Source organism: Tupaia chinensis, unplaced genomic scaffold (assembly GCF_000334495.1).
Source record: "Tupaia chinensis unplaced genomic scaffold, TupChi_1.0 Scaffold000568_1, whole genome shotgun sequence".
Classification (NCBI taxonomy): Eukaryota; Metazoa; Chordata; class Mammalia; order Scandentia; family Tupaiidae; genus Tupaia; species Tupaia belangeri.
This window is the reverse complement of record NW_006160082.1, coordinates 2,811,526-2,826,089: the sequence shown is the minus strand read 5'-3', so window position 1 is coordinate 2,826,089 and position 14,564 is coordinate 2,811,526. Positions and strand designations below refer to the sequence as shown.

Genomic DNA, 14,564 nt, shown 5'->3' with positions numbered 1-14,564 from the left:
GTAGGGAAATACGAAGAAGAAAGATGAACACAGTACATTCTCCTTTGCCAGACTATAAATTCCTACAGAGTTTAGCAACTCTCTACTCACAACTATATCCTTACAGCTATACAATACATGTGAGGGTACTTCAAAAAGTTCAGGAAAAAATAGAATTAGAATACAAGATTTAATTGTGCAAACTTTTTTTATTAATCCATGCATAATATGCATTCTTGTGAACTTTCTGAAGGCCCCTTGTATTTCTTAAATTGAATATAAAAACATTAAAAACACTGATGATTTAAAAATAAATATTGTCAAAATTCTAAAACTACCCTAAATGGTTAACAGTATGATGTGTACTTAGCAGCACAGAGCTAAACATGACTATTACAGAACAAGACCCTTCTAGTACCTTGATATGTTTTACACCACAGCTGACAAGTTTATTTGGCTGGTACAAATCCCAAGAAATATCAAATATCTGTAAACAAATCAGATTTATGGTTAAAATACTTATTTCCGGAATAACTTAAGAATCCTGTCCCAATGACCAAATGGCTCAAACCCCTATCTACCATAGATAACATTCTTCAATAAATAATTAGAATCCCACACTCCAAAATTTTATAAGAAATAACGAAATATGAAAATCTAAAGGAACAAACATTATTTATCACTTTCTATAAGCTTTATGAAGCAGCTAGTGGGGTGAAATTTAACACATCTATGGGGCCAACAGGTGATGTGGTCGTCAAGGTGCTGGATTACTACATGGCCCACTGTGGTTCAGATCCTGGACCTGGTAGCTAGAGAATCATGCTGGGTGCATGTGCGTGCGTGCCCAAAGTCCTGAGCAAAGAATGTAGGAGAAGGGATTACAGGGTAGCCAACCCTGGGGGAGTGATTTCGCATTTCCCTCTCAGTTTCTCTCCAGAGACAGCACACATCCTATGGCAAAAACTAAAAAATAAAAAAATTAAAAATAAATTAATTAACACCTTTATATGTTCTTAATTTAAAAAATCTGTTAACAACACAAACAGTTCAATAGAACTAGGGTTCTATTATGCAGGTACCTGCATAATTTCTACAGAGGAAAGATTCTCAATGGAACATATACTTCACCTTTATATGGCTATATATAAGAAACATTTTTATAGCTTTATGTAACATGGAACTACTTACAACTTACTTTTAAGATCCAAACATCTTAAAAACACTTTTTAGCTTTCTTATTGTTATGGGTAAAACCAAATTAAACTTATACTTAAATTTTAAGGGTCCCCCAGGCCTTGTTCGTTTCTAAAATCTCATAAATTCTGAATACACACAAGCTATTTTGTTATAAAAGCAAACAAAAATCCAGATGAAATAAAATATTCATTAGAAGCACACAGTTAAATAATAAAAGAAAAACTAGCATTTGAAAAATAACTCATCTAGCTATTCTGTGACCTAGTTTTTACCATATTTCTTTTATACCTGATTTACCTAAATACCTTACTGCCTCTAAAAACATAAAAGTAATACTGTTCAGTGATAATGAAGACAGCATATCTTAGAAGTTTATGTTTGATAATTCACCATAAAACAGAGAATATGAAAAACATACTGATGTAATTTTAAAATACTAACCACAAAAAACTTTAAAAAATTCCATTGACAGAATCATTTTTATAATGGTCTATTGATCAAATCCAAAGCACTATATGTGAAATGCTTTGATCTAAGTCAGAACATACAACTGTCTAATAAAATAAAGTTAATATTTTAATAATTATCTGAATTGTGTATTCTCCAAAATGTAAACACTCACAAAAGTCTTCTATACAATTTTTACAGATTCACAGATTCTCACAAAGTAGAGTACTGACTATGCTTCTGTACTGATTCAGGCTAGGATTTTAGTATACACCAAAAAAAGAGATATTTTTTAAAATTTATATTAAATGTTTTGATCTGCATTTATAAAAGTAATATATCATTAAAAAATGACTACGACTATTCTTTATATTGCTCTTATACAACTTGGAATAATTAATATAAATTTTAACAAGTTTTCAAAGTAAAAAAAATATTAGGCCTGTAGAAAATTTAATAGTAATAAATAATTTTTAACTTAAAAAAATATCTGCCAGAGTGTACAGGTGCTCACTAGAGAAAGACGAGGTGTGGGGAGTATAAAAGCTCCCCCCATGGGGGATGGTCACATTCTAATCTCTTATCCTCCAGTTCTCTTTCCTTTTAGGATTTTGGCATGCATGTGCCCATTTTCTTCAAGTCACTGGGTCAAGGACTCAAAATGCACAGTTGGCCATGTGGGATCCAGCTGCCTTAACCAACATGCCACTGGCTGACCTCTTAGTTTTTAGTTCACACAAATAACCTACTTTTTCATCCTAACTATAATATACATGTGAGAAATTAGTAGTAAACCAAACTAAGCAGAACTGAGGAACAAACCATTCCTTTTTTTTTTTTTTTTTTTGGAGAAGTTTTTGCTATAAGGAGCATGTGCTCACCAGAAAGACAGAGAGACAGAAAACAAGAAATCGCCCCCCAGTGGGGATAGCCATGCTGCAATCCTTTCTCCTCCATTCTCCTCTTGGTATCTTGGGCACGCACGCACATGCACCCAGCGTGAGTTTAAGCCACCAGGTCCGGGACTCAAACCACAGTTGACTACATGGGAGTCAAGCGACATGGCCATTACGCCAACTGCTGATCCCCAAACCATTTCATTTTTAAAATTAAGATTTGAATAATGGGTTTTTGCATATGTCCAAGCTCATCAATCTATGTACATTGTATATGTGCAGTTTTTTGCATAGCAATTATAATTCAATAAAGCTGTTTTTAACAAGAGAAAAAAAATAAGAAAATACATAGTTTTTATCAAAGCAAACACTAGGTTAAAATTTTTGCACTAACACTATACATATCAAATCCCGTTCTGAGTTCTACTATACATATACACTCTCAGGTTTTATGGCCATCGATAATTGGAGAATTTTTTACAAATTATAAACTTTTAAATACCTATGGTCTGTGTGGCAATAACAAAACAGAAGAATAAAATCCCCTGATCTCTCCTCCGGCCTTTCTCCATCCAGTACTCATTAGAAATCCCAAAGGAGAATACTTACTCTATCTGTGTGACCAGGAGCCATAGACAACATTTTTCCCCTTTTCCAATCCCAAACACAAACTGCATTCTTTGAATCAAGTCCAACTGAAACCAAGCGCTGAGTTATGTCCAAGAAGTCCAGGAAAGAAGAGAAGGCAAACAAATCAAAGAAGAACCAAATTACAAATGGCAAATAAATTCTACTCACAGGTTTTATAAACATCAAAATTACACATCTATACTTTATAAACTTCACACAGAAAAGCTAGATGTATTTCATCTTGTTAATATTTGCACATATGTATAGTTATTCATGTTAAGAAACAGAGGAGAGGGGCCAGCAAGTGGTGTGGTGGTAGGGGGCACTGGATTCCCACATGGCTAACTGCGGTTCGAATCCCAGAGCTGTTCACACAAATAACCTAATTTTTGGTTTCTTGGTTTCTCGCTTTCCCTTTCTCTTTGTCTCTTTCTCTGCTCAAATTAAAAAATAACAACAACAAATGTAATTAAATAAATAAATAAATCTTTAAAAGAAAGAAAGCAAGCAAGCAAACAAGCAGAGACACCCATTTCTACTAACAGGACTGGCAAAATATCCTAAATTTGTCTCCTGCCCCAAATTAAAAATCCTAGGTAAAATGTAAAAACCTCTTTTTAAATGTACTATTGTCAAATAACTGAGAAATCTGAGAACAAAAAGAAAGTGATTTTCGGCAGGAACAAAAAGAAATTGATTTTCAGCAGCAATCCTAGAGGGTAAGAAAGCACCTCTATCTACTTGACTCTACACGTATCACATGAATTCTGGTGCCCCTGGCTTTTGTGCTATAATCTAAATATGAATAGGAGAAAAAGTCTAGGGTCTACCCGAGATGGAAATTTGAATTACAGACCTTTGACTCAAGTGAACCCCTTAAAGTAAGGGACAAAGAGAAATAACCCATTCTTAAAGATAGGTGGAATACATGAAAGGAGAGAGAAACCTCCCTGAAATTGTGAAACCACCTGCAGCCTAAATAAACAGGAATCATGAGTCCTTCAAGTAGGAAATTTCATTCAGAGTTGTCACACAAATTCCCAATAGACATACTGGAGAGATCACTTTGAACTCATTGGGTATTTATTAGAGAGCCCAGGAAGGCCACGCCTTAGTACCAAAGTTAAACCAGGAAAAGCTACTCTGGCTGTATTTCCAAAAAGCTTGAAGGTAAGCTTTTCTCAAAGATGTGTCTGATCCATGAGGAACTTAAATACCTTCTGGAACATTTTCCACACTCTGGAAAGGATGAAATATAATGAAACATTCAACAGACATAATGTTCAACATCCAATAAAAGCATTACTGACATGTGAAGAAAAGGAAAATGTGACCAACAGCCAGGAAAGAAAATACTCAGTAGAAAAATTAAATACAGAGATGATTAATATTAGGAGACATTAACTGTTAAAATAAAAAATGGTGGGATCAGCAGTTAGCATAATGGCTATGTCACTGGATTCCCATGTAGTCGACCACGGTTCGTGTCCTGGACCCGGTGGCTTAAAACTCACGCCAGGCGCATGTGCGTGCGTGCCCAAGATCCTGAGAGGAGAATGGAGGAGAAGGGACTGCAGTGTGGCCATCCCCCCTGGGGGTGATTTCTCACTTTCTGTCTCTCTCTGTCTGGCGAGCGCATGCACCCTATAGCAAAAACCTCTAAAAAAATAAAAAATAAAAAATGGCCAGATGCTCAAGAATTACTTTAAAAACATACAATGAATAAAAAGAAACAGAAGACACAAAAAACAAAATCTCTAAAAATAAATGTTACATTATCTGAAATGAAAATCTACTCCAATGAATTAACAGTAACTTAGACAATGATGAAAATATAAATAAGCTTAAAGAAAGAGCAACAGAAACTATCTAAAATGAAGCACAGAAAGAAAAAAGCAAAACAGAATTAACTGAGCCTCATACATTATTATTACTATTAGTTTATCAATAACCATAATTAGCTTTAAGAACACATGCCCTCTACTTATCCAAATGAGAAATTTTAGCTAGTACTGTTAGAAACAGTTTCTGTAGAATAGAATTACTATTTAAACTCCAAAATGGGTAAAATGTGTGGCTCACAGGAAAAGATACAGAATACATTCTTTATTCAAATCAAGCTAGCAGAAAGGTCAGAGAGTATGTCACTGGATTCCCATGTAGTCGACCACGGTTCGTGTCCTGGACCCGGTGGCTTAAAACTCACGCCAGGCGCATGTGCGTGCGTGCCCAAGATCCTGAGAGGAGAATGGAGGAGAAGGGACTGCAGTGTGGCCATCCCCCCTGGGGGTGATTTCTCACTTTCTGTCTCTCTCTGTCTGGCGAGCGCATGCACCCTATAGCAAAAACCTCTAAAAAAATAAAAAATAAAAAATGGCCAGATGCTCAAGAATTACTTTAAAAACATACAATGAATAAAAAGAAACAGAAGACACAAAAAACAAAATCTCTAAAAATAAATGTTACATTATCTGAAATGAAAATCTACTCCAATGAATTAACAGTAACTTAGACAATGATGAAAATATAAATAAGCTTAAAGAAAGAGCAACAGAAACTATCTAAAATGAAGCACAGAAAGAAAAAAGCAAAACAGAATTAACTGAGCCTCATACATTATTATTACTATTAGTTTATCAATAACCATAATTAGCTTTAAGAACACATGCCCTCTACTTATCCAAATGAGAAATTTTAGCTAGTACTGTTAGAAACAGTTTCTGTAGAATAGAATTACTATTTAAACTCCAAAATGGGTAAAATGTGTGGCTCACAGGAAAAGATACAGAATACATTCTTTATTCAAATCAAGCTAGCAGAAAGGTCAGAGAGTAAGAGGAGATAATTTGCTCCTCCTGAGAGTCTAATATTTAGAAACCAGAGGGTAGCAGCAAATACCTAGCTAAAACAAAGGTATCTACCTCTTGCTATTCATATGGTGCAGAGATTAAAATTTCACAAGGCAAGTATAAAGAAAGGAATACCCAGAAGGGAACTGTCCTTCCTATTGATGCTGTTTCTCTCCGGGTCAGCTCACCATAAACAGAGAAAGCTACAATTGACCCAAAGCTTTAAAACTCCATGTATTCAAATAGATCTAGAAACATCTAGAACAGCTAGCTCTACATAGGCAGTAACAAATCAGATGTAGGAGCACATCCTCTGTAACTGCAATAAACACATCATGGCCCAAATCAACCTCCCTTAGCACAGGTTAAGCAACAACAGATAGGAAGAGGGAGGAACAACCAAGCAAATCAGACTACCTCTACTAGCTTTCGGTAATTTTGACTTCCTTATCTTTTCTCACATATAACCCAGCTTAAATAGGGATAAAGAATGGCTTCTAGTAAAAGTAATGCTTAATCCATATAATGGAAGATAGAATAAAAGAAACAAGCTATAAGGGTGGTAGGTCAGAAGCCAGGAGAAAAAGTAGGCTTTGTTTTCTGATGGAGTTAGAAGAAAGAATTGGTAACATAGAATAGCTATAGGACTTTATAGGAGGGTATCTGAGTTGAGGAGAAGCCAGAGAACCATAACTGATATGGAAGTTAAAGTCCTGGGTCTAGATAATTATCCAGAGATAATATATAAGGTGAAAAGAAAAGAAAGCTACAGGCTCTAGAATAACACTGACCTTAAGAAGCACACAGAAGGAAAGGCTCTTTTTAAAGATCATTAAGAAGCAACAATCAGAGAGAGAGAAGATGAAAATTAAAAAATAACAAAAACAAAAAAAAACAAAACCTCTATTCACCTTCCCAAATTCTTCCCTGATCCTATTCCCAGACAAAATCTTCTTGTTTCTGTTAACTGAATTGGAAGTATCTGTTAAAAAAAATTCTAGTACGTCAAATACTCAAATAAGAAAAATGACACTACACACTAGAAGCATTCTACAAGTTCTTACGCTTGTGAAACATATTCAAATAAACAACAATGAAACTTATAAGATTCTAGTATGCTCCTTGTGCCCTTGGTATTCATTATATAAGAATTGTTAGAATGTTATAAAGTAAAATCACTAATTTTATAGAGGATGCAGGGCTTAATTAAATATTTGCCAAATCATAAGAAAGCCATTAGAATTTAAGATATGGAAAAGCTATAGAAGATAATTCAAGAATAATACAAAGAGACACTTGAAATATGTATACATATCAAGAGATCATCAGAAGGCAGTTAGAAAAACCAATGAGGTATCAAGCAAATAGCCTAGTGGTTACATCACTGGACTCCCACATGGCTGACCGTAGTTCGAGTTCCAGACCCAGTGGCTTGAAACTCACACCAGGTGTGTGTGCATGCATGCCCAAACTCCCAAAAGGAGAATAGAGAAGAGACTGAGGTGTAGCATCACCTGTGGGGAGTGATTTCTTGGTTTCTGTCTCTCCAGAGAGCACATGTGCCCTATAGCAAAAAATTTCTCTCTTTTTTTTTAATTTAAAAAAAAAGAGGGACCAGCAGTTGGCATAACGGCTATTTCGCTGGACTCCCATGTGATTGACCGTGGTTCGAGTCCCAGACCTCGTGGCTTAAACACATGCCGGGTACATGTGCGTGCGTGACCAAGATCCCAAGAAGAGAATGGAGGAGAGGGGATTGTGGTATGGCCATCACCCTTGAGGGGGGCAACTCTCCCGTGACCAAGAAGAAGAGAATGGAGGAGAGGGGATTGTGGTATGGCCATCACCCTTGAGGGGGGCAACTCTCCCAAAAAAGACAAAAAAAAAAAAAAAAAGAAAAATCAGTGAATCCCCCTAATATTTTTTATAAAAATGACCTTCTTTATAGTGTGCCAAAGTCAAAGGTGAACTGATGCATTTTATTTTACATCAGCATATAATTGACCGAAAAGCCCCCAATACTTACTTCATTTTATAAATTGGCAGAATTGTAACAATAACTGAGTTTTATTAAATATGAGATTTGTGTTTATATAAATTGTGGTTATATTTTCAAGATAAAGTACCAGTTAAATTTTCCATCCTCCTACCCTTTCACCTATTTACTAGGAAATTTAAACCCCTGTTTGATGTGAATATATATAAATAGTCTTTTAGGTCCTAATTATCCTCAGTAAGGCAAACTGCCAGGATTAGCATGGATAATCAATTCACTTAGAAGAAAGCCTCTGGGAAAATAACATTCAACATTACTACCCACTGGAAAACTCACTCACTGGGTAAATCTTAAATAATTATTTATAATTTCAAACCTAGCAGTAAATGCAAAAATTAAGAAAAGACTTCCTTGTCGGTGTCCCACACACTGTTATCGATATAAGCAAATAGGCATGTTCTCTAGAATATATATTTTTAAGTTAAAGCATTTTTCATTAACATAATATTAGAGATATCTTCCTTAATCTTCAGTTGGTAGCCGTTGCTTACATTTTAGCTTTAACTGTACTTAGATGAACTCCTTCTGAGTTATAAATTTCCACCTCCTAAGTTACATGTTTGGGAGGCAGTACAGCATTGCCGTTAAGAACATGAGCTTCAGAGTGTGACTGACCTGGGTTCCAGCTCTGGTTCCATTTACTAGCTGTGTAACCTGGGGCAAGTTATTTAACCTCTCTAAGTCTCAGTTTCTTTATCTGTAAAATAGAGATGATAATAGTATCTATTTCATAGAGTTGTTGTGAGGATTAAATGAGATAATGCAGACTTAGCATAATGCCTATCACTTAGTATGTGCTCAAATATTTTTCACTATGATATTATAAGCTTAAAATTTTAAGTAACATGTTCTCATGAAGATCTAGGATAAAAAAAGAAATACATGTACCCAAGACTATTCTTAGAAATTTGTCAAAATAAGCCAAATCAAAGGCTTTCAACTAAAAGCGATGGGTGTGATTCCTCCTCAGACATACAAAAGAAATCACTCAGCAATGCTTTATATTACATTTAGGAAGGGCAATTTTAAAGAAGAAAACATCTATGTTTAAAGTATATAGATCCTTAATACAACGATTAACATCCTGAATTTTATAACACTTTAAGAGACAAATAACTTAAGAAAAACAATTTTGGGAACCAGCAGTTAGCGTAATGGCTATGTCACTGGACTCCCACATAGTCGACTGCGGTTCACGTCCCGGACCCGTTGGCTTAAAACTCACGCTGGGTGTACCCAAGATCCCAAGAGGAGAATGGAGGAGAAGGGATTGCAGCACGACCATCTCCCCTGACGGGTGATTTCTCGCTTTCTGTCTCTATGTCTCTCTCTGTCTGTCTGGTGAGCGCACGCGCCCTATAGCGAAAAAGGTGAGCGCCCCCGCCCTATAGGGAAAAAACCTCTCCAAAAAAAAAAAAAAAAAAAAGAAAAACAATTTTGTTTCATAATATTTTATACTCCCATGGAGGAGAGAAAGAATATTATTCTTGGAACCAGCAGTTGGCGTAACAGCTATGTCGGTGGACTCCCATATGGTTGACCGCAGTTCGAGTTCCAGACCTGGTGGCTTAAACTCATTCTAGGCATGTGTAAGTAGGTGCCTAAGATCCCAAGAGGAGAATGGAGAAGGGATTGCGGTGTGGTCATCCCCCCCTAGGGGGTGATTTCTCACTTTCTGTCTTTCTGTTTCACTTTTGTCTTTCTGGAGAGCACACCTGCCCTATAGCAAAAACCTCTCAAAAAAAAAAAAAAAAAGAAGAAGAAGAAGAAGAAGAAGAAGAAAGAGTATTATTCTCCTTCCTTTAAAAAAGAAAATGAAATGCTGATATGAGGACATTAAGGGACTTAATAGCAAAGGTGGGATATGCATTAAGTTTTTATAATTGTCAATTGCTGCTATATAGTGATATTAAACCTAGATGCACACTTTCTCTTAAATAAGTTCCAGTTAAGTCTTTATAGAGTCCTTATCAGAAAGTCATCTCTTATCAGAAAATCATTAATCTGTGCTACTCAAAGAAGCTATCCCTTAGAGTTATATATGAAACATCTACTGGCTACCACTTTCAAGAGGACAGAACACACTATATTTATTTCTGTAACATTTAGATCTACAAAACTAATTTTATTAATTCAAAAGCAAATAACTAAACTTTTTCTAAAGGTTAAAACAATTTTAAAGTCTAACATAAAACTTTTAAAGCTGTAAATTTACCATACTTGTAAAATTCAATTTTTTACTACTTTTAAAATAAGTTTTAGTTATAACAATTTCCATAAAAGCAGCACAAAAATGTTCTTGGATTAGTTAGTTTTTTAAAAAAAAATCATTGACTAGAAGTAATAATCTGAAGACTGATTAGTCAGTAGGGTAATGATTATATACTTTTTATAAACTTTGATTTTACATAAAAATAACTCATTATAAGAATTGTCTCATTAGTTTTAATTTTAAAAATGTAATTTTAATAGATATCCTTGGTTCAAGTACAGTGACCAAGGAGGCACATGGGAGTCCTGAGTTCAGATCCTGGGTCAACCCAAACATGCCAGGCATGTCCACACACACCCCTGATCCTGGCTGGCTGGGAGGCTGAAGAGAGAATTGCAGCCTGTGGGGGCACCTGTCTCACTGTCCCTCCCTGCCTCCTTCCCCGTATTTCTCTCTCATAAAAGAATACATAAACTTAAAAAAAAAAAAGATAACCTTTAAAGTAACTGAAAATTAAAACACACACAGCTCTACTTAACTTGTTTTTCCTAAGGCATCTTCTATCTGTTGTATCAAAATACTCTAACTGGAAAAGAATTATATACAAAATTTTCTATAACAACCAGGTTAAAGTCAGAATCTCTTTTGACTTTTATGGTAGTAATTAATTCAATTGAGAAAGTTCTTGATACAGTGAAATAAAAATCTCTTACTATTCTTATTTTTCTCATATACATCAACTACCCATCCCACCTAAATACCTCCACCTTTGGATAAACAGATAATTTTCATCAACTGCTTTCTGATTTAACATTTACAGATTTATGATAATTTCTTACAGTGCATTTTAAAAACATAATTTTAAAAAAAGGAAAATATTACCACTTACCTGTCCATCTAAGTCGAATGCTAAACAAGCAATACCATGCGTATGAAAATCTTTTAGAACTGATACGGTCTGCACAGTATATGAGTCCCAAACACATATATAAGGTTCTTTCCCGACTTGTCCTGTTGCTACCAGTACTCGTTCAGGATGCAGTGCAAGGCTGCAAAATAAAGAAACAAACAAGCACGTAAATAATAAGTCTTCAAATTTTCTTATATAACTTTTAAAGTATTTGGTATAAATAACATTTTCAAATGCCAACTTGAAGACTAGACTACCCATTTTAAATACTTTGAATTTAAAATAAGTAACTACAAAAAAATGCAGGCTGTTACTACTTTAACACTACATCTGATAAACAATTAATGATACACTAATTATACCCTTCATGATATAGTACGTGTAAACTTCTCAAGAAAAGAACTCTCATAAGAGAGCATTTGAAACACAGCACAAATTATTGCCACCCTACCATATACCATTTTCACATTTGGTATTCACCTGTTTAGCCTTCTCCCATTTTATTATACTCCCCATTTTTAAAGACAGGGTGTGGCCACCACAACTGGCTCCTTTATCTCTCATTTTTAAAAAAATTACATTTAATCACTGTATATCATTATGGCATATAATATGGTTTTTCAAAGTATATGTGCATTGCATATCAAGTGTATATGTGCATTGTCAATCAAGTCAAAGATATTACCATACACACTGTCCTCAACAGATAATTTTCCATTCTTGTGTCTGTTAAATGTTTTCCTTTTTTCTTTACCTCAGCCCCTCCTTCCCACCCATCCCCCATTTACCCCTTCCTATACTGTCTGGTGTCTATACTTGTCATCTCTGCTATTACATCTTCCAATCTTTCTGTTTCTGTGATAAAGTCAAACATGAATTGTATTATTGAATGGGAACACATAATATCTGTCTTTCAGAGTCTGGCTTCCTTTGCTTAGCATTAACTCTTCTGTATTCATTCATTTTGTACCAAATGACAGGGTCTCATTGTTTTGTATGTCTGAATAGTATTCCATAGTATATATGTGCCAAATTTTTTCAATCCAGTCATCTGTTCTTAGGCATTTGGGTTGATTCCATGTCTTAACAATTGTGAATAATGCTGCAGTACAAACAGATGCGCAAGTATCTTTCCTACTGAGTGTTTCTCTATCCTTTGGGTATCTAGGACTGGTATTACTGAGTCATATTTCTAGGGTTTTGAGCAACCTTTATCTTGTTTTCCACAGCAAAAGCAAAGGAAACGATAATTAGTGAAAAGATAACCTTCAGAATGGGAGAGAATATTTATTTGCAAACTATGTTTCAGATAAGGGACTGATAACCAGAATATATAGGGAACTTAAGCAGCTTACCTACCAAAAAAAAAAAAATCAATTTAAAAATGGGCAAACAAGCTGAACGGACTACTGTTTTTTTTCTTTTTTTAATTTTTAAGGCAAGGTCTCACTGTATTGCCTAGGTCAGCCTCTTAAGTAGCAGAGATTATAGGTGCATGGCACCTTGCCAGGCCTTCAGATTGAACTGGGAATGGAACCCAGGCCTCCCATGTAGTCCCAGTCTTTTCTCCATTGAATTGCCTATGCATCTTTGTCAAAAATTAGTCGACTAGGGGTCAGCAGGTGATGTGTTGGTTAAGGTGTTGGTCTTGTACATGGCCAACCATGGTTCAAGTCCTGAACCTGGTGGTTTGCTTTCTCACTTTTGCCCTTTCTCTCTCTCTGTTTCTGTCTCTTTATGATGAGCACATATGTCCTATGGCAAATTAAAAATAATTAATAAAAAACAGTTGACTATTGCTATGCTAATTTGCCACAAATTATACCTATGCTTTATCCAGTAATTTATTTATCTATCCTTTCAACAATATCATACCGTCTTGTTAGTTATAGTTTTAAAATAAATCTTAAAATTGAGTATTGTGGGAACCAGCACATGGTGTAATGGTTACTCCACTGGACTACCACATAGTTGACTGTGGTTTGAGTCCTGGATCCGGTCACTTAAAGCTCATGCTAGGTGTGTGTACATGCATGCCCAAAATCCTGAGAAGAGAATGGAGAAGGGACTGTGTTGTGCCATCCCCCTAGGTGTGTGTGTGTGTGATTTCTCACTTTCCATCTCTCTCTGTCTCTCCAGTGAGCACACATGCCCTATGGCAAAAATTTCTCTAAAAACAACAAAAAAATGAGTACTGTGAACCCTCCAACTTTGTTCTTTTCCAAAGTTTTTTTTTGTTCTTTTTCAAAATAGCTATCCTAATTGTTTCACCTTTGTTATAAAGTTTAGAATCATGTTATATATCTTAAACAATCTAATAATCTGCTGAGATTATGATTAGGATTACATTAACTCTAAAATCACTCAGAAGACCTGACATCTTAACTATATTGAGTCTTCTAATCCATGAACACTGTATGTCCCTCCATGTTTTAGGTCTTTTTCTTTTTCCAGCTTTACTTTATACTTCTAAGTATACAGACCCTCCATAGATTTTATAAAATTTATACAAGATATTATTTTGAGCTACTGCAAACAGTATTCCTTTTAAACTTATTTCCAATTATTCATTGCTAGTGTGTAGAAATACAATTGTTTATGTATATTTACATTTTAGTCTTAGGACTTTGTTAAATTCACTCAGGTTGTAGCAGTTTGCGTGTGTGTGTGTGTGTGTGTGTGTGTTTGATAGTTTTTTTGAAATTACTGCATAGGCAATCATATTATTTAGAAACAGAGACAATTTATTTCTTCCTGTCCTCTCTATGAGCACATCCCACTTTTTTTTTTCTTTTCATTTTTCACCAAGTCTTCTGGTAGCAATCCTGCCTCAACCTCACAAATCATTGGGACTACGAGTGTACCAACTTCTAGATTGGACTGGGAATTGAACCCAGGCCTCCTATGTGTTTGCGGCTTATGGGGAACAGTGTCTATAAGCCTTTTACTTCTGTTTCTTACCTTATTGCACTCACTTAAACTTCTAGTACAATGTTTAACTAGAAGTGGTAAGAGAGAATGTCTTTTCTTCAAATCATGATGAAAACATTCAGTTTCTCACTATTAGACATGTATTTAGCTGGAAGTTATTTATACATACTTTTATAATTAGGACAAGGAAATGTCCTTCTATTCCTAGTTTGCTAAGTGTTTTTAAAAACATGAATAGATGCTGGGCCAGCAGGTGGCATAGTAGTTAAGGTACTGGATGTCACATGGCTGACTTGGCAGTCTGGTTCAAGCCCTGGACCCAGAGGCCTGAAAAACATACTAGGCACATGTGCGTGCATGCCCAAAATCCTGAAAGGAGAATGGAGGAGAAGGAGTTGAGATGTGACTATCCCCCCAGGAAGGTTTATTTCTCATTCTCCTTTTATCTCATCTG

General features: G+C 35.3%; 1 protein-coding gene across 5 annotated transcripts in view; it reads right to left on the bottom strand.

The window, feature by feature from the left end:
• The window catches only part of EML5 (EMAP like 5), a gene marked incomplete at its 5' end in the record, with an annotated part of 178,982 nt that overhangs the window by 140,668 nt on the left and 23,750 nt on the right, over positions 1-14,564 (bottom strand). For all 5 annotated transcript variants that reach the window (XM_014591388.2, XM_027775491.1, XM_027775492.1 and 2 more), the window contains 3 exon segments: positions 398-466; positions 3,132-3,230; positions 11,159-11,318. In XM_014591388.2, coding sequence (XP_014446874.1) covers positions 398-466; positions 3,132-3,230; positions 11,159-11,318 — 328 coding nt within the window.